This window comes from Bombyx mandarina, chromosome 17, assembly GCF_030267445.1.
Source record: "Bombyx mandarina strain Sakado chromosome 17, ASM3026744v2".
In the NCBI taxonomy this organism is placed as follows: Eukaryota; Metazoa; Arthropoda; class Insecta; order Lepidoptera; family Bombycidae; genus Bombyx; species Bombyx mandarina.
In genome coordinates, this window is record NC_143223.1 from 13,310,190 (window position 1) to 13,331,932 (window position 21,743).

General features: G+C 34.8%; 4 protein-coding genes across 12 annotated transcripts in view; 3 read left to right on the forward strand and 1 right to left on the reverse strand.

The window, feature by feature from the left end:
• Positions 1 to 251: 251 nt before the first annotated feature.
• Positions 252 to 5,913, forward strand: Nthl1 (Nth-like DNA glycosylase 1). 8 transcript variants are annotated; one of them, XM_089734119.1, is made up of 6 exons: positions 252 to 331; positions 3,614 to 3,800; positions 3,938 to 4,084; positions 4,266 to 4,436; positions 4,718 to 4,877; positions 5,146 to 5,913. In XM_089734119.1, the coding sequence occupies exons 1-6, from the start codon at positions 324 to 326 to the stop codon at positions 5,793 to 5,795; spliced, it is 1,323 nt and encodes a 440-aa protein (XP_089590245.1). In that variant the 5' UTR covers positions 252 to 323; the 3' UTR covers positions 5,796 to 5,913. The 8 variants fall into 8 exon arrangements, with proteins under 8 accessions (XP_089590245.1, XP_089590247.1, XP_089590246.1 ...); XM_089734121.1 differs by having other exon boundaries at positions 298 to 436; XM_089734120.1 differs by lacking the exon at positions 252 to 331 and adding an exon at positions 608 to 803.
• LOC149501165 (uncharacterized) lies at positions 1,061 to 3,052 on the forward strand. Its single transcript, XM_089734125.1, has 3 exons — positions 1,061 to 1,820; positions 1,943 to 2,171; positions 2,248 to 3,052. The coding sequence occupies exons 1-3, from the start codon at positions 1,326 to 1,328 to the stop codon at positions 2,502 to 2,504; spliced, it is 981 nt and encodes a 326-aa protein (XP_089590251.1). The 5' UTR covers positions 1,061 to 1,325; the 3' UTR covers positions 2,505 to 3,052.
• On the reverse strand, positions 3,833 to 7,251 carry vito (nucleolar protein viriato). Its single transcript, XM_028177574.2, has 3 exons — positions 7,024 to 7,251; positions 6,844 to 6,949; positions 3,833 to 6,429 (listed from the first exon to the last, which is right to left on the reverse strand). Exons 1-3 carry the CDS (start codon positions 7,095 to 7,097, stop codon positions 5,923 to 5,925), a joined length of 687 nt encoding a protein of 228 aa, XP_028033375.2. The 5' UTR covers positions 7,098 to 7,251; the 3' UTR covers positions 3,833 to 5,922.
• A 420-nt stretch (positions 7,252 to 7,671) lies between these two features.
• Hel89B (histone acetyltransferase 1) overlaps positions 7,672 to 21,743 on the forward strand; it is a 68,835-nt gene continuing 54,763 nt past the window's right edge. For both annotated transcript variants that reach the window (XM_089734116.1, XM_089734117.1), the window contains exons 1-2: positions 7,672 to 7,828; positions 14,723 to 14,763. In XM_089734116.1, the coding sequence (XP_089590242.1) occupies positions 14,753 to 14,763 (11 nt within the window). In that variant the 5' untranslated portion in view covers positions 7,672 to 7,828; positions 14,723 to 14,752. The remainder of the gene's footprint in view (positions 7,829 to 14,722; positions 14,764 to 21,743) is intronic.

The window sequence follows — 21,743 nt, forward strand, 5'->3', positions numbered from 1 at the left end:
ACGTCACTTCTCGCGTTCCCTATTAAGTGTATTACCTAAGTATAGGTATTAATAAATACCCACAAGTAACTCTATGGGTATGACTATCTCAGATAACTTATTCGTAGTTTTTTTTAATTATTAAATCGTAACTCGATAAGGACGCTGCCAATAATACCAATATTTTGCATGAAGCCGATACACGCAGGAAAATATAACGAAAAGACCTTTTTGCTTGTCCGTAATCTGTGGTTCAGCATTCTGCGGAAATCATGGAGGGAAGTCGTTTAAATTTAATTTTTTCTATAAAATTAAGTCATCAGACTTAATTTGTTATAACGATTATGAACCAGTTAGTATCTGTAAAAATGCACAAGGCTATATAGGCAAGTGAAACAAAGGCTCTTCCAAAATGAACTAGCCCACTGCACTTTTAAGAAATTTCCACCTTTTACTAGTAATTTTATTTCATCTTATGCTACACTTACGGTTTTTTCTTCTCTCGTATGATTCCATTATGAATTAGTTAGATTGATTTAATTTCATTATTTCATTTCGTTTGGACCATAGATCTAGTTTCGACGCGAAATTCACAAAATTTTGACAGATAGGCATGTTCCCTTTGCCTGTAAAAGCAAAGAATCAAAACAAATAAATTTTTCAAATAGATTTTAAATTAAAGTTAAAACATTTGTTTTGTATTTTGGAATCATAATTACATTTTCTTGAAATGTTCATTCTATTGATTAAATAGCTACTTAATTAAGATATGACAATCTGTTTTTCATTAATAACATATTTAAGACACATTGGTTATGATATTGGTTTGTTTATAACTTTAACTTTCATCAGTTAAATAAAACAATTAAAATGACAATTGGTCCCCCCGGAATCCGGTTACTGCACTCTTGAAGGTTTACTTTATATGACTTGAATTGATCCGATTAGACATTTTAATTTTTGAGATTGTTATTTTATAGGGAATCAATTGTATAGTCGGATTTTTAATTAGACGAAGCCCACTGACAGTAGCTAATGTCACTTTGTAAAATAATGTTGCTATATTTAAAGTAATAGTGATGCGTTCTTGTTCAATCAGATGAATGAACAATGAGTGTGAATAGTTAATCATTTCAAACTATAAAAGAATATTATTTCTAATTTAAAATAAAATTGTACAAAAGTGCTCTGATATAAGTTACTAGTAGTATGTAACTACAATCAGTTTTTTGACAGCTTATTACAAAGCGCGGCGCGGCGACTAGTGCCAACACCGATCAACGCCGCGCGCGTCAGTTGCCATTTTGTTTGTAATTCGGCTTCTAACCTCTGGTCTGATAGCACGAATGTTTTTTCTGCGCTCACGCTGTTTAGTTATTGTTTTTGTTAAGTTTTTCGTTACGTTGTGTTTGTGGAAATTGTTGTGTTTATTTGTTGCTATATTGTTCCGTACAAACGATATGGATCCTCAACCAAGCACGTCAAGCCAAAGTTTGTCTCCAAGAAAGAAGAGACCGCGGATTGCTTTAAGCGTTACCGAAAAAGCTATGATACAAAACGTCTACAAACACGTATTTGAGGAGAAAGCTGCTCCACTATTACCTATTGAAGCTCCCGAAAAAAAAGAATGTGTTTCGAAAACAGCTGACATTTTGGGAATTGGTGTGACCTCAGTTTACAGAGTATTAAAAGAACACAAACAAAATGAACAATTTAAGTCTCCCGAGAAACGTGGACCGAAACACAGTTTCAAAGATAAATTAGACGATTTTACTTTTGCCGCTATAAGGCGAAAAGTACATCATTTTTTTTATGCAAATGAGCCACCCACCATTATAAAGGTATCTTAAACTTTATTCCTTCTACTGCATTATATTCTGTGTCTACCATAATTTCTTTGTAAAACCAAAGTATTAGATTGCGTGGACTTCCTTACTCAAAAACTTTTTTTATTACTTTGCAGATTCTTAAGGTTGTCAATGAAGATCCAGACTTGCCCGATTTTTCTTGGAGTACATTAAGAAATGTTATGAAACATTTAAATTTCAATTATATCAGAAAATCAAGACAAAGTATTTTAATCGACAGACAGGACATAATTTTATGGCGCCAGCGATACCTTCGAAATATTAAAGAGTATCGAAAGGAAGGAAGGTATATTTATTACCAAGATGAAACCTGGATCAACGAAGGTAATTACAATTTTCTGTTTTCTTTACATTAAATTGTACTTTCAATAATTAATTAATATTTTTCACTGTCTTGAAGGTCATGCACCGAAAAAGGTATGGATTGACCAAACAGTTTTATCGTCCCGCCAGGCCTTCCTAGATGGCTTGACCACTGGTTTAAAACAGCCTTTAGGAAAGGGCAAACGATTAATTATCGGCCATATAGGCGGGGAAGAAGGATTCGTAGAAGACAGCCTATTAATATTTGAAGCCAAAAAGAATAAAGAAGATTATCATCAAGAGATGAATGCTGATTCCTTTGAGAAGTGGTTTAGGGGGTCTTGCCAAAACTAAAACCTAATTCCGTAGTAGTGATGGATAATGCCCCCTACCACTCCAGGAAACTAGAATCGCTGCCTACAATGTCTTGGACTAAACCTAGGATACAAGAGTGGCTAACGAGCAAAAATATTTCATTCGAAGCAACAACGGTTAAAGCTACTCTTATAGACATTGTACGGCAGCACAAACAAGAACATTGCGATAAGTATGTTGTGGACGAGATGGCAGCGCAGCATGGGGTAATTGTGTTACGTCTGCCCCCATACCACTGTGAGCTCAATCCCATTGAGTTGGTATGGGCGCAAGCTAAAGGATATGTTGCAAGAAATAACAAAACCTTCAAAATGACAGAAGTAAAAAAACTTTTTGAAGAAGGACTTCAACATATCACACCTGAAAAATGGAGTAGCTGCGTGTCTCATATAATTAAAGAAGAAGACAAAATGTATGGTCTCGACCACATGATCGACAATGTTTCAGACAGATTTATAATTAATGTCACCGAAAGCGATAGTGATGATTTTTTATCTGATGATGAATAAAAACAAATTATGTAATAAGCGATGTTTTTTATTTTCATTACCTACCTATAATTATTATATTTTACAACATCATACATCTATAGTTTCAAGTACATGATGTATTGAAAATAGGACAGTCTTACAAGTTTCCTCGCAATGTTTTGCTTAATGTTTAAAACACTCGGTATTCAGTATAGGTCGATACTATAGGAACATAGTCATCGAAAACTAGTTGGTATGTACAAAGCTGTACCCGATATCGGCAGTTTGGCACACTAACTATTCACTAGACAATGGAGGCAATTTCATTCATTAAGGAGTTTTTTCAATTATTCACTTTGTCACAACACTATCTTTATTTCATCAAAAACTGACAACACAGTAAACGTCAGTTTACTTCGTCTAATAAAAAATCCGACTATAGCTATGTGCTAGTGATTATAATAATATCGTTAATAGTGGCTAATAACTTAATTTTGATTTCCTTCCCTAATTAACCTTAAAGCACAATAAGCTAATTTTGATGCCATTCACATATAAACTCCGAAAAATATCACTGTTATCAATGTTCAAAGATAAAATTAAAAATATTCATACCAGAAAGGAAACAACGAAAATACGTGAAAAGCAAACAGATACAGAACAGAATATGGAGAACAGGAACAAGGTTACAGAAAACAACATTGGCTCAGAGACCGCCATAGCAGCACCTGATTTAAGCCAATTCAAATTTGAGAAAAAATCTCATGTAAAAATTAAATTTGAAAAAGAATCTCCAACCAAGCAAGTTAGTTATTTATGATATTAATAAAAGTGTAAAAGACGTAAAAGTAATTTTATTTTATGAATAGTACAAATTACATACATGCATGAGCTGAAAGTATTCTGATGTCAAGGAACTATTAAAATATTAAATTAAATTAGCAATATTTTCAGGAAGCTGAAGGCTTATGGGAACCACCAAATTGGAGACAGTTTTTCTTGAACCTGAAGATTATGAGAGCTAATAATGATGCTCCAGTAGATACAATGGGATGTCATATGAACATGGATGAGAATGTACCACCAGAGGTCATTAGTTTCATTTTCAAAGAGATCGATTGCTTTTGTTACTTTATTTTTCATTTTCCTACAGCTGTAAATCTAGCATAAAAAATTATAGGCTAATTACATTCTTAATAATTAAAATGTGTGAGCAATAATATCCACAACCACACACATCTAAATCTATATATTTTGAAACTTTTAATAGGTGTACAGATATCAATGCTTAGTTTCTCTGATGTTATCAAGCCAAACCAAGGACCAAGTTAACTTTGCTGCTATGCAGAGGCTTCGGGCTCGCGGTCTTACAGTTGATAATGTGTTGAGTATGAGTGATGAAGAACTAGGTCAGTTGATATATCCTGTTGGATTTTGGAAGGCAAGTATGATCTAATCTAAAATAAATATAAATTAATAGGTTTTAAGATAGATTTTGTAGATTTGTAGATGTAGATTTCCATATCTTTTTATTTCTCTTGGACATAATTTTTAGATCAATTAATTAAAGAAATATTTTAAAGATGGTTGGGTATTATGTAACACTTTAAAACAAATTACAATTTGAAATATATCAATTGTTAATAGCCAAACTCACTGTTCAAATGTTGCAACAAATAGAGTAAAATAAATGCATTAAGGTAATACCAATATTTTTTTTAGACAAAAGTAAAATACATAAAAAAAACAACAGGAATTCTAAAAGAGCAGTACAATGGAGACATCCCCGATTCAGTCGAAAAGTTGTGCAAACTGAATGGTGTTGGTCCTAAAATGGCACATATTTGTATGAAGGTTGCTTGGAACAAGATCACTGGAATCGGTAATTACACAACATTTTTCTCAAACATAGAGGCAGGAAGTGCTGTTTTAAGTCTCATCATGAAATGCATAAGAGATAGTTAACTGACTACAGAACTTACTATAGTTCTTGGCCTGTTAGCATATTATTATGCCAACTTATTGTCTAGATAAAGATCCTTTCTGGCCACAATGTTAAGGAAAGGCTGCACTGGCTCTATGACCTTAAAGTAGGTATTTGACAATGTTAAGAAAACATGAAAGCCATTTTTTTAAATGTTTTATTTTAGGTGTTGACACACATGTCCATAGGATATGCAATAGGATTGGATGGGTCAAAAAACCAACTAAAACTCCTGAGGAAACTCGCCTAGCTCTACAGAGTTGGTTGCCTTTTGAACAATGGAGTGAAGTTAATCATCTACTTGTTGGATTTGGCCAAACTATATGTCAACCAATAAAACCTAATTGTGGAGAATGCCTGAATAATGATATTTGCCCTGCAAGTACTATAGGGAAAAAATCGCCAAAAAAATCTGATAAACAAACCAGAGATAAAATTGAAATTGGAATTAAAATTGAAGCTGATATGGAAGATTTTCAAGTAAAAAATGAAAAGACTTGGAAAACTATAAGTCCAAAAGTGAATACCAAATTTCAAGATTTAGAATTGGACAAAATTAGTACATCTACACCACAAAAACATCAAGATAAATTAAAAAAAACAGAAGTCAATAACCAATTTGAATTACATAGTGATGCAAATATTAGTACAAAAGCTTCCAAGTCTTATGAAAATCTTAAACATACGAAAGACACTTGTGGTGGTAAAAGAATATCCAAAAAAGCAGATGTCCATTGCGATGAGCCTAAATTACCTTTAAAAAGAAAATCGCCAAGAGTTAATCAAAGAACAGAAAATAAAAACAGGAAGATTTAAAAAAAAAAAGAACACGGTCAGCACTAAAATAACATCTGTAAGTTTATAATAATTAAAAATGTTATCTACATCATTAAGTGTGATTTTTTAAGAAATAAAAATTATATATTTAGCATAATTTATTTTTTTATTGTTTTCGCCTCCCAATTTTCTTTTTTCCTTTAGCTTTCCGTGGATCAGTTTTACCAGTCATATGCCTTTTCTTTTGCTGAGATTTTTTCTTGTTCTGAACCCTTTCCATATTACTTTTCATTTTAAAAACTTTGCTCTTCTGAATTTTCTTAGTTGCTTGTTTTTTAAGCATTTTCTTTATCTCTTTTTTAGTTTTTAAGCCTTCTGTTTCAGTTTCTTCTTCATCGGATGGCTCAGCACTCTCCACATCAGATCCCATACCAGGAATATGATTTGTATTTTTGTCAGACTGATCTTTTTTTTTAGTTTCCTTTTTTTCAGGTAGTACTTTTGGTCTATTTTCACCAATAACTAGATCTTTCTTTTGTAATGTGTCTGAAGATAATTCTACAATTTTTACTTTAACATCTGCATCATCATCTTCATATTCTTCTTTCAGCAATTGCTCTATATCAGGTAAAGGACGACTGGAAACAACTAGTTTTTTGTAAGATTCTTTATTCTGAAAATGAAATTAATGATATTTACTTTTTTTTTTATTGCTTAGATGGGTGGAAGAGCTCACAGCCCACCTGGTGTTAAGTGGTTACTGAAGCCCATAGGCATCTACAACGTAAATGCGCCACCCAACTTGAGATATCAGTTTTAAGGTCTCAGTATAGTTACAGCGGCTGCCCCGCCCTTCAAACCGAAATACATTACTGCTTCACGGCAGAAATAGGCAGGGTGGTGTTACCTACCTGCGCGAACTCACAAGAGGTCCTACCACCAGTAATTACGCAAATTATAATTTTGCGCGTTTGATTTTTATTACACGATGTTATTCCTTCACCGTGTAAGTCAATCGTGAACATTTGTTGAGTACGTATTTCATTAGAAAAATTGGTACGCGCCTGAGATTCCAACTAGAATTTACCTCTTGCTTAATCCGTCGTTTCTCTTCTTTCAAAAGCCTTTGTAAATCTTCTTGTGCTTTCTTTTTTCTCTCCAATTTTCTTTTACGAAAACCACATAGAAAGTCTCTAAAAATAAAATATTATTCTAGTAAATAAAATCAAAATATTACACCTCAATTATTTAAAATGCTTTTACATACTTTCTTTTGGCCTCATCAAATACAAGAGTTACTTTTTTCTTTCGGACTTGATTTTTGTTTTTCCTTTTCCCCATGTTGTTTTCTGTTAGGTAGAAGAAGTAGTCACAACTAATAGCACTAATTCTTAGTGAATCTTGCTTGACAAAAAGAATATCATAGGATATTACGATTCTTTAATCCTATAACAATCACTGAAAATCAATAATGCATGGTAGTTAATTGACAAGTAGGTAACCTAAAATCTGCAAATAAAATACAAACAAACTTCAATGTCACAAATGTCGTTTCTATTAATGTCAATTTATTTCTATTTTTGCGTTTTGCTATTGAAATATGGGAAGATTACAGATTGATAGGCTAAAAAAACAAATAAACCCATATAATATAACGACGAGTGGAATTATTTTTACATTTTTTTAATAAACTGAATAAAATATATATGTTGTTTCCGAAATTTATTGGATTTTGAATTTTTAAATAACAAAACGCTATCGACGTTGCACTATTTTTTGGCGTGAAATCAAGAATTTTTCAAATGCGAATACACTATTGGCCAAGACTTGCACTTAATTTTATTTATCAGGATGCGCGGAGCCAATCAGCGCACAAGTCCACAATAAAGACGGACTCATCAGCAGCATGGCTGTCAGTATAAATTTGAAGCTTGAACGATGCGCTTCCTCTCGTCACGTTGGTTTTTTTTGTTTGTGTATTTTAACGAAAATGATATCGTGTGTGATCTTGTGTGGCCTGGAATATGGAAAGATTTGGGTGGAGTGACCTGATATCAGCTTGTTTGTGCAAGGTGAGTAATATAATTTCACGATGGAAGTCTAAGGAAATAGGTCTATAAAAATAACAAGATAAATAGCACAGAAAAATCTATTGAGATCTGTCTACGTACAAGGCTTTCGTCACAATTTAATTTAGGTGGTCCAAGGTCACATTCAAAGGTCTTTGGATGTGATCTGGGGTGTACTAATTGGAGTTAATTGATACATTCGCGTAACCAGGGCCATATGTTAGCACGCGTGAAAGGATAGTCACACACGCATACCGTTACTGTGCTTTATACGTTTTTGATCTAACAAAAGTCCATTTCTGTCAGTCGAATTTTGTTAACCAGTAATAAGAGAAATGAACGTTGCCTACTTTCCCGCTGACGGTGAACCAATGCGGAGGTAAATCAATAAAACATAATATTTACGAATGCGTACAATAAACACAAAAATCAAACAAATAACATTACCAACATTCCAAATGTGTATATTTGATATTATTGAGTTTTTAAACTAGTACTTAATAGTCAATTACACTGTTTAATTATTAATTTACCTTAAAAAATTGTAGAATGTAAAATTGTTATCTGGCTTATCAAATTAAATAATCAAAATCATACACAAAGATAATAACAATAAAAAGCTTTGAACACATGCCCTGAGTGTATAAATAAATGGTAACCTAAAAATGTATAAGAATAAAAAAATACGAAATAAAAAATATTTTTTTTTTAATTATCTTTTTTACTGACATTGATTTGTACTACTATATTTACTTAGATTTGTTATTTTATCAAAATAATTAGGCACCCATTCCCTATTCTATACTATTGAGAAACCTAACACCATTCATTACAGAAGCTAATGGAAATGGAACAATACTTGTCAATGCTATTTGTAACTTGAGTTTAATATATAAGTAGCTTTTATCTCCATTATTTAGTTTTTCCTTTATTATTGGTAATATATTTTATATAAAGTCTACAACTTATAATTAAGTGTTGTTTTAAATTGGTGTCTGTAACTAGTCTAAGATATGTTTATGAATTAATTTAAGAAAATGGTGAGGATTTTAACTACTTCAGTAAATTAAATATGGAGAGTTTAATGTGTTTCTTTACAGAGGTATAAGTTTGATATTTTGCATAAATTTTAGGGCATGCTAGGGCAGATTGTAGAACGAAAAAAACAAAATGGATTTTTAATTTACCACTGACTTGGAATACAGCACTAGGCGAGGATCTGTTGTTTCTATTGCGGTGTTGAGCACAAATTTCAGTGCCCACACAATTTCTTTATTAGAATAGTGGCCAGATCATATTATTATAGTCTGTACTACCGGTCTATTTCTACTAATAAACAATCATGCAGACTTCGATAAGAGTTAGATAGCTGTTACTCTTATATAATTATGACTTTGAGATAATGTTTTAAGAAGGGTGGTGAGAGCCACATTGTTGTCTATTGTATCTCCAGGTTAAAAAAACCAGGAGAGCTGTGAGTTTGTCTCCTCATCTGTCTTAAAATGTCAAAATTATCCAAATGAAATCTCTCATTATCACTGAAATCTAACACTATACCTTGTGTATTTTTGTCTTATGTATATACGTACGGGTATATCTTCTGTTCAAATTTAGTGAAACTATAATTCAGGACCAGCTGTTTATTTTTTGCATAGATGGGCGAACGAGCTCACAGCCCACCCGGTGTTAAGTGGTTACCGGAGCCCATAGACATCTACAACGTAAATGCGCCACCCACCTCGAGATATAAGTTCTAAGATCTCAGTATAGTTACAATGGCTGCCTTACCCTTCAGACCGAAACGTATTACTGCTTCATGGCAGAAATAGGCAGGGTGGTGGTACATACGCACGCGGACTCACAAGAGGCCTTACCACCTGTAATAAACGTGATGGTGAGTGGCTACCGTCGCCCATGGACTTCAGCAATGCCAGGGGCAGAACCAAGCCGCTGCCTACCTCATGTGTAGCTAACAAAATTTAAACCAGACCTTTACCTACTAGAATATTATAAATTGATTCCGATAATAAAGAAATAATGTGGATATTAGTTGTCAAATAACAAAAAAGTATCGACATATTGTTTCATTAATAGCCATTAAAAGTTTGGTTAATACGTGAGACACCTAAGCATACATTCTTACATACAAGCATACTTCCCATCTTTAGTAGTTGTTATGAACATTTTGTTTTGATACTGAAACATTTTTAATGCCATTTGCTAATTTATGTAAAATCATGCATAGAAAACTTAGCTATTCAAATAAACTATTCTGCTGTGAACATCAGAAAGGGCATATTTAATAGTTGTTAAAATTTAATTCTGCCAATTATTAAATTTAACATGGCTACATTTACATGCATGACATATATTTTTTTATTTTATTTTTTTTATTGCTTAGATGGGTGGACGAGCTCACAGCCCACCTGATGTTAAGTGGTTACTGGAGCCCATAGACATCTACAACGTAGACGCGCCACCCACCTTGTGAGATACAAGTTCTAAAGTGTCAGTATAGTTACAACGGCTACCCCACCCTTCAAACCGAAACGCATTACTGCTTCACGGCAGAAATAAGCAGGGCGGTGGTACCTATCCGCGCGGACTCACAAGAGGTCCTACCACCAGTAATTACGCAAATTATAATTTTGCGGGTTTGATTTTTATTACACGATGTTATTCCTTCACCGTGGAAGTCAATCGTGAACATTTGTTGAGTACATATTTCATTAGAAAAATTGGTACCCGCCTGCGGGATTCGAACACCGGTGCATCGCTTCAACACGAATGCACCGGACGTCTTATCCTTTAGGCCACGACGACTTCAATAATGTTTTGTTTCTAATAAACAAAGATCGAGATGTTAATTATATTAATAAATACATCTCCAATTGGGTCTCCCGGTATTCACCTTGTGTAAGGGTGAGTTCGTCGGGGCCTGGCCCATTTCCCGCCGCCCCAGCTAAGCAGTCTTACAATGACGCCGGATATAACTAGACGCGTTTCGTTGAGCCGATTTTCGATTTTATGAGAGAAAAAAACATTTATAAACTTCCAATTCGTTCTTATGTTTTTGATTTTCAGAAATTCTGTATCCGATAATAATATGTTTTAATTAAACGTAGATCGAAAAATGAGGCCAGGTGACCACTATTAATTAAGTAGATATAATAAAATTATTTAATCAACAACTAGTTTAAATTAATATAAGTATCGAAATTCGTGGAAATTAGTGATGTCAATTAATTATATTATTTGCGTGCTTTTCAACTATTGTTATCCGTTAGTGCATAAACAAAGAGGTTCGACTTTTAATTAGTTTAATCTCATTTATTAACTCAATTTAAATTTTATTAAACAACGAATGAGAACGAAATCAAATCGGGCAGAATAAAATATTGCGAATAAGATTGTTTTTGTTTTATCACGAATTTTTGCATGGCATTTATTTACGTAAAACAAAAGTCTCGATTCACAAAATCGATAGAATTATTTCAATGATCCTTTGGTATCGAGATGAAAGTCGTCGATGTGATCCGTATATCGCAGGCAACACAACAAAGCATTTAAAAAAAAAAGTGAAGTTATAAGCAGATAATTTTGATACGATAATCGTCTTTGCATTATTTTGCATGTAACTATTAAAACACGGTCTCTAAATATTAGAATGAAAGCCTAAACAGTCTAGGGTTATTGTTTAACATCCGGTTTTATAAATAACAATACGGATTTCCCTGTAGCTGCGGTATGCGTTCCTGCGATAATGACATAGTTCCGTTCACGAATATGCAAATTTTTATGGTGCCTTACATAATTTAATTTGAACACGATTTATTTTAATACATCACCAGATCCACTGCGTCATTGAAGAATCGTTTTGGTAATCTCGAGTAACTTGATTAAATCTGAATGTTAGTGATTTGATTTGATTGATTATGATTACTATCTGTGCTTCTCTTGCATTACAGTTCACAAAAAAAGATTTGCATTTCGAATGTTTGTAGATTTTTTAAAACATTTCCAAAAAAAATGTCAACAATAATAGTTTCGATTAGTTTAATGAAGTTAGAAAAATGTTAATATCGAAACCCTCAGTGTTAAGTACAAAAAAAGAGTTAAAAGAAGAAAGTCACCGGCGTACTACATATGTCCCCAAATAATCTATAAATGTTTGCTTCGCTCATATGTTTAATGAGCCATTTAAAATATATGATTATAACAACATTTTCCGATATGTGTTACACAGCGGAACGATAAAATCGCGAATCGTGTATAACTAGGCCGTTTATTTTATATTGCACTTGCGATAAGAAGCGTCGGCCCCAAAAATAAAATTATGTCAACGTTTTATGGACTCTGTTATCTGAGAAAACTTTCTTTTGTTGGATCTGTCAATCGGGCGTATCTTATTGTGGAGCGCAGATTTTAGGGATTTTCGGTCGATGATAATGCAGATTCAGAACGTATTGATTGATATGTATAATCAGGTAATATGCAGATACATATTTCGTGTTATACAATGAGAGAAAAATAACTCGGATTGAGCTATTTGAATGGTTCCTAAAAAATCTAGATAACACAAACTAAAAGTGCATGTTACACATATACGTACGTGTATCACACATAGGTATCTGCCTATTTCTGCCGTGAAGCAGTAATGCGTTTCGGTTTGAAGGGTGGGCCAGCCGTTGTAGCTATACCTGAGACCTTAGAACTCATATCTCAAGGTGGGTGACGCATTAACGTTGTGGATGTCTATGGGCTCCAGTAACCACTTAACAACAGGTGGGCTGTAAGCTCGTCCACCCATCTAAGCTATAAAAAAATCTGCAGAAATTTGTCAAAAAAATAATTTTTTTTATTCCTTCTTGCACAAATAAAACATTTGAAATTCGTAATGAAACCCGAACTAGCGTACGAATAATCGTGGAAAATTACCAACGATAATTACCACGAGAATAAACAAATCTAAATATTTACCCCGACTAAAGCTATGTACATACATACATACATCGCGCCCCTCGATCGAAGCTCTCGCCTGTGTACACGTACCGCAGGTGTCCAACAGGCGCGGCGGGCCCGTCGATAACACGTCACGAACTAACTAACAAACGATCGCTTTGTTAATTATTCAATTGGAACGATCTCGTTCTAGTACTGCTAACTGTGTAGCTTTTACAGACGTTTGAATTTTATTAAAACCTCATCCATTTTGAAGTTATTCTTCTTTAGGCGCGTTATGAAAAATTGATGAAAGTGACATTTTATGATGCGCGTGCACCGTGACACAAAATTAACAGAATGAAGTCGCCCACTAAATCGCTCATTACAATACGACCGACGTAACTTGGCGAGTCTGAATATAGCCGCAGGTGAACTTTCCGAACCGTACTGAGAATTACCGAATCTATACGATGTCAAGAAAAGGGATGTCCAATATGCGTGTTTGAGGATGTTGTTTAATCGATTTTTTTTTCAAATTGATTAAAATTTAAATTTAAAAAAAAGAAATAAATTTAATAAAAATAAAGTATAACTTCTTACGCGCGTACATAAGTACAGGCACCCTTTTTTATTTATTCCGTACATGGATGCTAATCTGCATCTAAAATCATAATAGGAATACCTACATACTCCTTGTGATAAGAAATCTAAGGTTCGATTGTATAGTGTAAATGTTGTACAGGTTTACAATATGCTTTGTCACCAGTAAAAGGCGATGTTTGGCCGTTGATGGAAAGACAATATTATCTTAATGGAGTGATAAGTGATTACCACATCAACAAAACTTTGGAATATCTTAATCGCTCATGATGTTCGCTTAGGAAGTATCTATGTTATTTATGAGTTGCTTGTTACGGGCATTTCGATATTGCAACAATTGTTACGTTATAAAACTCATTGTAAAAATTAATATTTAAAAAAAATCTAACATTAAAAAAAAGAATAAAAAAGACATGCCCGCTGAGTTTCTTGCCAGTTCTTCTCAGAACGGAGGCTGGTTTTTGTGAATTAGCGGTAGTTCTTTTTGACGTTCAACAAGTATGTACTTTCATATATGTTGAATATATATTTTTTTTATTTGAATTGATTTGGCTTATTAATAATTCGAAGACGACTTGAAGCAAGTAGCTGAGCCAAGATGGTTACGTACAGCAAAGGACAGAAGCAGATGGAAATCCTTAGAGGAGGCCTTTGTCGAAAGACAAGCTGTTAAGAGGAGAGATAAGCGGAATGCCGGGATATGTTTTAGTATAAGTTAATTTTATAGTTTTCTTACCTCTATTGTTATCATTTTATGTTTAATTAAATAAGTTAAACTCTAACAGCAATAAAGGCTTATTTATTATTTTATTTATTATTAATAATTCACGGGTCATGTTATACCTCTGAGCTTGAATGCTTAACAGATTAACTAGAGGTAAAATGGTAACTTTTTGTAATTTTTAATTAGAACGAAGCGTGACTGTCGTATTTTATTAGTTTTTAAGGTAAATACACAAGCGATCCATCCATAGTTATGTTAAGAATTAGAAAAAATCGGCTATAAATTCGAATTAATAGTCGTAATTATCTATACTAATATTATAAAGAGGAAAGATTTGTTTGTTTGTTTGTTTCGAATAGGCTCCGAAACTACTGGACCGATTTGAAAAATTCTTTTTCCATTAGAAGCCGACATTGTCCCTGATGAACATAGGCTACTTTTTTTTTTTTTATTTTTTTTTTTTTTTTGGTTTCATGTGTGTTTTAATGTTTCCGAAGCGAAGCGAGGGCGGGTCGCTAGTAAAAGATAAAATAAAAACTGTTAACCTAATTTTAAAATGTCTTTATTGACCCAAAATGATCTCTTGATAAATTTTCACAATGTGTCTTTCAACATATTTTTTGTTGCAGTGAACTTTTGAACAAGATCGGCTTGTCATCATGAAGTCGCGGTAAGTATCACTATGTTCTCATTTACATATTAATACATATTTATAGTATATTTAACACTACTAAGATAAGGGGCCATCCATAAAGTACGTCACACGAATTTTAGGACTTTTGAACCCCTCCCCCCCCCTCCTTGTCACAGGTTGTCACATTTTTATAACCCCCCCCCTCCTGATGTGACGTCACACATTTTTTAAATTTATGTATGTATTTAAAAATAATCGAGAGAAAACAGCTATTTTCATTTTTTACTTATTTTTATTAAATAATAATCTAATAAAATCAACATAAAGTCCAACATTTCATAAAACCGAAAAAACAAACGACTAGTTAGAAAATAATAAACGATTAATTATATTAATTAAAGATAAAAAACTTAATTATCGAGTGTCCATGGACTTTGGATCCACTCTTTTATATCAGCTATTACTGGTAAATCAGGCACTTCATTTTCGTTCTGAATTTGAACGTCAGGAACATCCTTAGTGTCGACATCATTCTCTTCCATCCATAAAGCATCGTCATCATTCATTAAACAGAGAATTTCTCGGGCACGTCTAGCCGCAATTCTTTGAGGACGAATTTTCGCTAAATTATTAATAAATATAGATCAATAAATATATATCAAAAAATTATTAATAAATATAGATCAAGTTTGTAAATTTTTAAAATTTTTAATTCACATACAAACTTTGCGTTTTAGTATTTTAAATTTTAACATGTGACGTCACAAAAGTATTGACCCCCCCATGCCCCTTGTCACACGATGTCACACTTCGGTGATACCCCCCCTCCCCATTAACGTGTGACGTACTTTATGGATGGCCCCTAAGTCGCAATGATTATATTATGTTATGTTACTTATATACGTTATGTCATTTTGTTTATGCACTTATCGATGTATATATAAATAAAATAAAAATATTTGTCGTCGATCCTTTTCTAAACTATGCGATACTATCCGATTGCAAACAAATTTGGTGTTGCTGTTGGCATTCCAGGGATAATTTCCCCTCCTGGTTGAACCTTTGCTCGGCCACCTGTCCTGGTGAAATTGGAAAGGCCTCCGGGCCACCAGTAATCTTTCAGTTATGAAAAAGGATAGTTTCTATCATAGTACCGTTAATTTTCGTCAGAGTAGTAGCTTCAAGGAATCGACGCATTTCATACAAATATAGATTGCTATTGTGACCGGGTTTTACTAGTCTATCTATTTATCTATCAATCATTAAACATATATGTATATAATATATAAAATTCGATGTAAGTATTCTCTTTCCCCTATAGATTCCGAAACGGTTGGACTGATTTCGATAAAATTTTCAGCAAACCTTCTGATTGGCTTAGCTTGGCTTGGTAGAGTTTGGTAGTGATCGATACTAGTATAGGTACTATCGATAATAGTATTTAAATGTTTATTTGCTGACATCACTATTTGTAACCAGGAATTCCTAACTTTTCTTCGTTCGATGCAATTACAGTTATGAATTCACTACTCATTGTGAAAAGCATATTAATTTTAGTGCGATAGAATACATTGTTAAGAATACATTACATTTTGTTTAGAGATTATTTTGCTGTCGTAAAGCTATCATAAGATAAAATCCGTATCATGAAAAGCAAACTTCCGGAGAGCTGAATCAAGTCACAAACTAATTAAGTTTTATAACAAAATTGAGTTCGAATGTATCATGTTTTTGTTTTTTATGAAAAAAAATATAATAATTGTTATAATTTTTTTTCTCTACCTATGCGGTGATAGCTTAATGGGCTATCCCAGCTACGCCCGCACGGTTAGGTGAGCTCACGGGCTCAACCTGAGGGAATTTTCTAACACTAGCCCTAGCAAGAGCAGTGCGTCGCAGAGTCTACCACCAGATCGGAATGGCGACCCATTGAGAAGATCCAGCGAGAAACTCATGGGCTTTTTTTCTATCAACGAATAAAGTTTGATATGAAGAATTGTGTGACATGTTTGGCTTGTCCTTCTTTAAACAAAGTTCGAAAATAGTCCTCAGCGGTAGACTGCTGCTTTTTTATTGCTTAGATGGGTGGACGAGCTCACAGTCCACCTGGTGTTAAGTGGTTGCTGGAGCCCATAGACATCCACAACGTAAAAGCGCCACCAACTTGAGATATGAGTTCTAAGGTCTCAAGTATAGTTACAACGGCTGCCCCACCCTTCAAACCTGCTTACTGCTTCACGGCAGAAATAGGCAGGGCGGTGGTACCCACCCGCGCGGACTCACAAGAGGTCCTACCACCAGTAAATTTTTACGGTTTAATCTCTCTTTCTTATTGGCATTGTATTATTTTCGTAGTTTCGAATATTTACAGTTTTCGTGGTCACTTGACGTAGTTTAGCGTGAAGTGACCACCACTACCAATTAAATCTGCCAAACGTGAAAACTTAAGAATATACTACCTGTAAAGCTATTGGAACTATTGACCATTCCTTGGTTAAAGTTTTTGATTCTAATTGGAATATAGTTTGTCATGTTAACACTTGTATTCTGAAATAACTTTTTAATATCAGCAAAGAAGTGTTTTTATTAACTCGGTTCGTGAATCCCAGTTTAGTGAGTACTATTCGAATCCATTGGTAGACCTAGCAAAACAAGTGCTCTTTCTTGGGTAGATGTTAGGAAAAGTTTCTTAGGTTGAACCCCGTGAGCTTGTCTACACATTCTTTGAAGCCAAAATTACACCTCGAGGTTACTGACAGTAATTATGGCTTCGTGGTGGCTATGCCAATCTCAAGTTGCCTTCTTCTTCTTCTTTTTCTCCACCTTATCCCACTAGGTGGGGTCGGCACAGCTAATTTTTCTCTTCCATTCTCTTCTATCAGCCGTCATCTCAACAATCTTCACAGCTGAAGTTGCCTTAAAAATAATAATTAAACTGACTTGTCCGTGATTCTCCACCATGGCTCACTTTTACATCAAAACAGCATTACACGAACCTTTCGCTCTGTCCTTAGTAAACTACCCTTCTCCTGTAATTACAAAATGAGGTTGTCTCAAATTCATCAGTGAATCCCAGACTCCATTAACGCTAATATCTTCTTTTTTTTTATTGCTAGATGGGTTTACGAGCTCACAGCCCACCTGGTGTTAAGTGGTTACTGGAGCCCATAGACATTTACGACGTAAATGCGCCACCCACCTTGAGATATAAGTTCTAAGGTCTCAGTATAGTTACAACGGCTGCCCCACCCTTCAAACCGAAACTCATTACTGCTTCACGGCAGAAATAGGCTGGGTGGTGGTACCTACCCGCGCGGAATCACAAGGGGTCCTACCACCAGTAATTACGCAAATTAACTAGTCAGGTAATAAGTATTGTCACACAGTAAAAACTTTTCTTTTAGAATGCTGGCCACAAAAAAGTTTATTGAATTCGAATTTCGAATTGTTCATGAAAATAAAAATGTATACTTTTAGAATTTTACTCATTTTTAAATATGGAGAGGATGCTTAAAGAAGACCGTGTTGCAGTTATTGCGTTGCATCGTTGCGGTTACGCGCCAATTCAAATTTTTAACATACTGAAAAATTTGAATATAACCAAAAGATTCGTTTATCGTACCTGTACGATAGCTCAGTTTTATGATATTTTAAAGATTTAAAGAATTACGGACTTACCGCCAACTGCTCAAAGATTTCACGACTCCTTTTTCAAATGTTGCACAAACTGCGGCAACACGTAGCGCTAGTGTCGCGCTCAGTAGATTGCGCGGGTACCGGGCAAGTTGGCGGGAGATTTCAAAATGTAAACCCCAAAATCGAACATTCCCCCCACCGAAATCCGCCTGGATTTCCCATTACGATAACAATAACAATGTTTTGTTGATTCAGTTTCACAGTGGACTGTATTTATATTAAAATTATTTTAAGTATTTAAATCTAAGTATTTAAACAATAAACTTGACTTATAACTAAAAGAGAGATCACACAAAGGCCTGTAGATCCATAGGTCGCTGGTTCAGATCCGGCTCGAAGGACCATAAATGTACGATAGCTCAGTTTTATGATATTTTAAAGATTTAAAGAATTACGGACTTACCGCCAACTGCTCAAAGATTTCACGACTCCTTTTTCAAATGTTGCACAAACTGCGGCAACACGTAGCGCTAGTGTCGCGCTCAGTAGATTGCGCGGGTACCGGGCAAGTTGGCGGGAGATTTCAAAATGTAAACCCCAAAATCGAACAGTACCATCAAACGATACAATGAAGACTCTAGTGTAGATGACAGGTCAAGAAGTGGTCGCCTTCGGTCTGTTAGGACTCCAGCAGTGATAAAAGCTGTGAAGGCGCGAATTCAAAAAAATCCCAAACGTAAGCAGAAACTGTTGGCCCTTCAGATGGGGTTAAGCAGAACCACGGTGAAAAGGGTGTTAAATGAAGACTTAGGGCTTCGGGCATATCGAAGAAAAACAGGACATCGTTTGAATGCTCGTCTAATGGACCTGAGACTGAAGAGATGCCGCGCTTTGTTGAAGCGGTACGCGGGAAAAAAATATCGAGAAATTCTTTTTTCGGATGAAAATTTTTTTACCGTAGAAGAGAGCTACAACAAACAAAATGATAAGGTGTACGCACACAGTAGTGAAGAAGCGAGCAACCGTATTCCGCGTGTCCAACGAGGTAATTTTCCATCCTCGCTCATGGTATGGTTGGGAGTTTCTTATTGGGGCTTAAAAGAGGTACATTTTTGTGAGAAAGGTGTAAAAACGAATGCAGTTGTGTATCAAAATACAGTCCTGACGAACCTTGTGGAACCTGTTTCTCATACCATGTTCAATAACAGGCACTGGGTATTCCAACAAGATTCGGCGCCAGCTCATAGAGCGAAGAGCACACAAGACTGGCTGGCGGCGCGTGAAATCGACTTCATCCGGCACGAAGACTGGCCCTCCTCCAGTCCAGATTTGAATCCGTGAGATTACAAGATATGGCAACACTTGGAGGAAAAGGCGTGCTCAAAGCCTCATCCCAATTTGGAGTCACTCAAGACATCCTTGATTAAGGCAGCCGCCGATATTGACATGGACCTCGTTCGTGCTGCGATAGACGACTGGCCGCGCAGATTGAAGGCATGTATTCAAAATCACGGAGGTCATTTTGAATAAACTTTAGTGTCATAAGAATCTATGTTTTGTTAAGTTCATTTTGGTATATGAATGGTTACATAATGAATAAACTTGTTTCAATTATTTTACATTAAACATGTGACAGAATTTATGACCTGACTAGGTATAATTACATATTCGGTGAACTTGCGTCAGTGCGGATCCATTAACGGGCTAATGTGACTTCAGTCACGCTCTTCGAATCGCTCTCTATTAAAGCCGATTTTATTACCAATAAAGATCGTTATTGACAATAGATATACCAGCCCACCTGTTCGTAGGCGGTAACCGTAACCGATTGGCTTTATTACAATACAACGTGACTTCTGAATTGACGCACAGGATGGAAAGAACACTTATTAGCAAAACTTCCCAATCTGTAAAACATTTGAGTTTAGTCATACAGTAATAGATAGTATAATATATTATTTGAATTACAAAGTAAAAAATATTTTTACGTACAATAGCAACTTGTTTTGTTCTTCTTCTCCGTTTTGTATGCTATGTACCTACTAGTATCTATAAAACAACATCTTCGATTTTTTTAATTGATATTTTCAGTTCGTGCCGCAATTGCTTCTTTCATATTCGGTAAGGTGTGAGAGATCAATAGGATATTTAAAAATCTATAATCCGCATTCACGTATCCTCTTAAAATTCTCTTGTTTCTCTTGCGGACTTGTTCAGTGCCCAGCACAGTGCTGTCTGTTTTTCTTTTTTTTGCTTAGTTGGGTGGACGAGCTCACCACAGCCCACCTGGTGTTAAGTGGTTACTGGAGCCCATAAACAACTACAACGTAAATGCGCCACCCACCTTGAGATATAAGTTCTAAGATCTCACTATAGTTTCAGCGGTTGTCCCACCCTTCAAACCGAAACGCATTACTGCTTCACGGCAGAAATAGGCAGGGTGGTACCTACCCGTGCGGACTCCCGAGAGGTCCAACTACCAGTTTGCCACTAAGTCGTCACTCAGGAGGGTACCTTGTTACTATTTTAAGAAAAGAAATATTATTGGGGTATTTTGTATGTTTACAACTTCACAACAATACTTTATTGAATGAAGTTAACCTAATTCAGTTCAGTGTCAATTTATCGGGATGAAGTTGGTTTATTGTATAAATTGCCATTCACTTGTGTCACTGTTTAGATGAAAATTAATTGATTACGCACTTCTCTCGTTCAGACTTTCATTGTTATGGCTTTTTGTATTAAGCTTCAGTTGGATAATAATATATGTACTTAGTACATTTTGTACATATATTAATACTGTGACAATATCACCGTAGATTGGTAACGTGCATTGCAGCTTCATTGTTACAAACTACAAGCGAATTTTGTTTTTATATTTCTGCCACTCGCACTGGTGCAGGTGCCGCCGAACCATATCTTTTAGTGTTCTTAACCCACAATGCCACCTCTGCCACTAGTTTCATAAGAAGCTATTCATTCGTTTCTGTGTGATTCTTCTGAATGGATAAATCTTTAAATTATAATACGTGAAGCAAAAACTTTGTATCCCCTTTTACGAAAATTGTGCGGACGAAGGAGTATGAAATTTTCCACACTTATAGAGAACATAGAGAAGATCATTAAATCAATAAAGAAAACATTACATACACTACATACCATGTATTTGACGCACACACGCATGCATACTATTTATTGTCAAACTTTTGTTCTTGACGTCTGTTGTCAAATTGAGAATAGATTAAATATTGTTTGTCTTTGTTAATATTCTTTATAGTGTAGTCTTGGCGAAATTTGGGATTATAGAAGTATAAAATACAATCATAATAGTATACAAATTTACAATTCCAATTATAGTCGAATTTCGACTACTGCGGGAC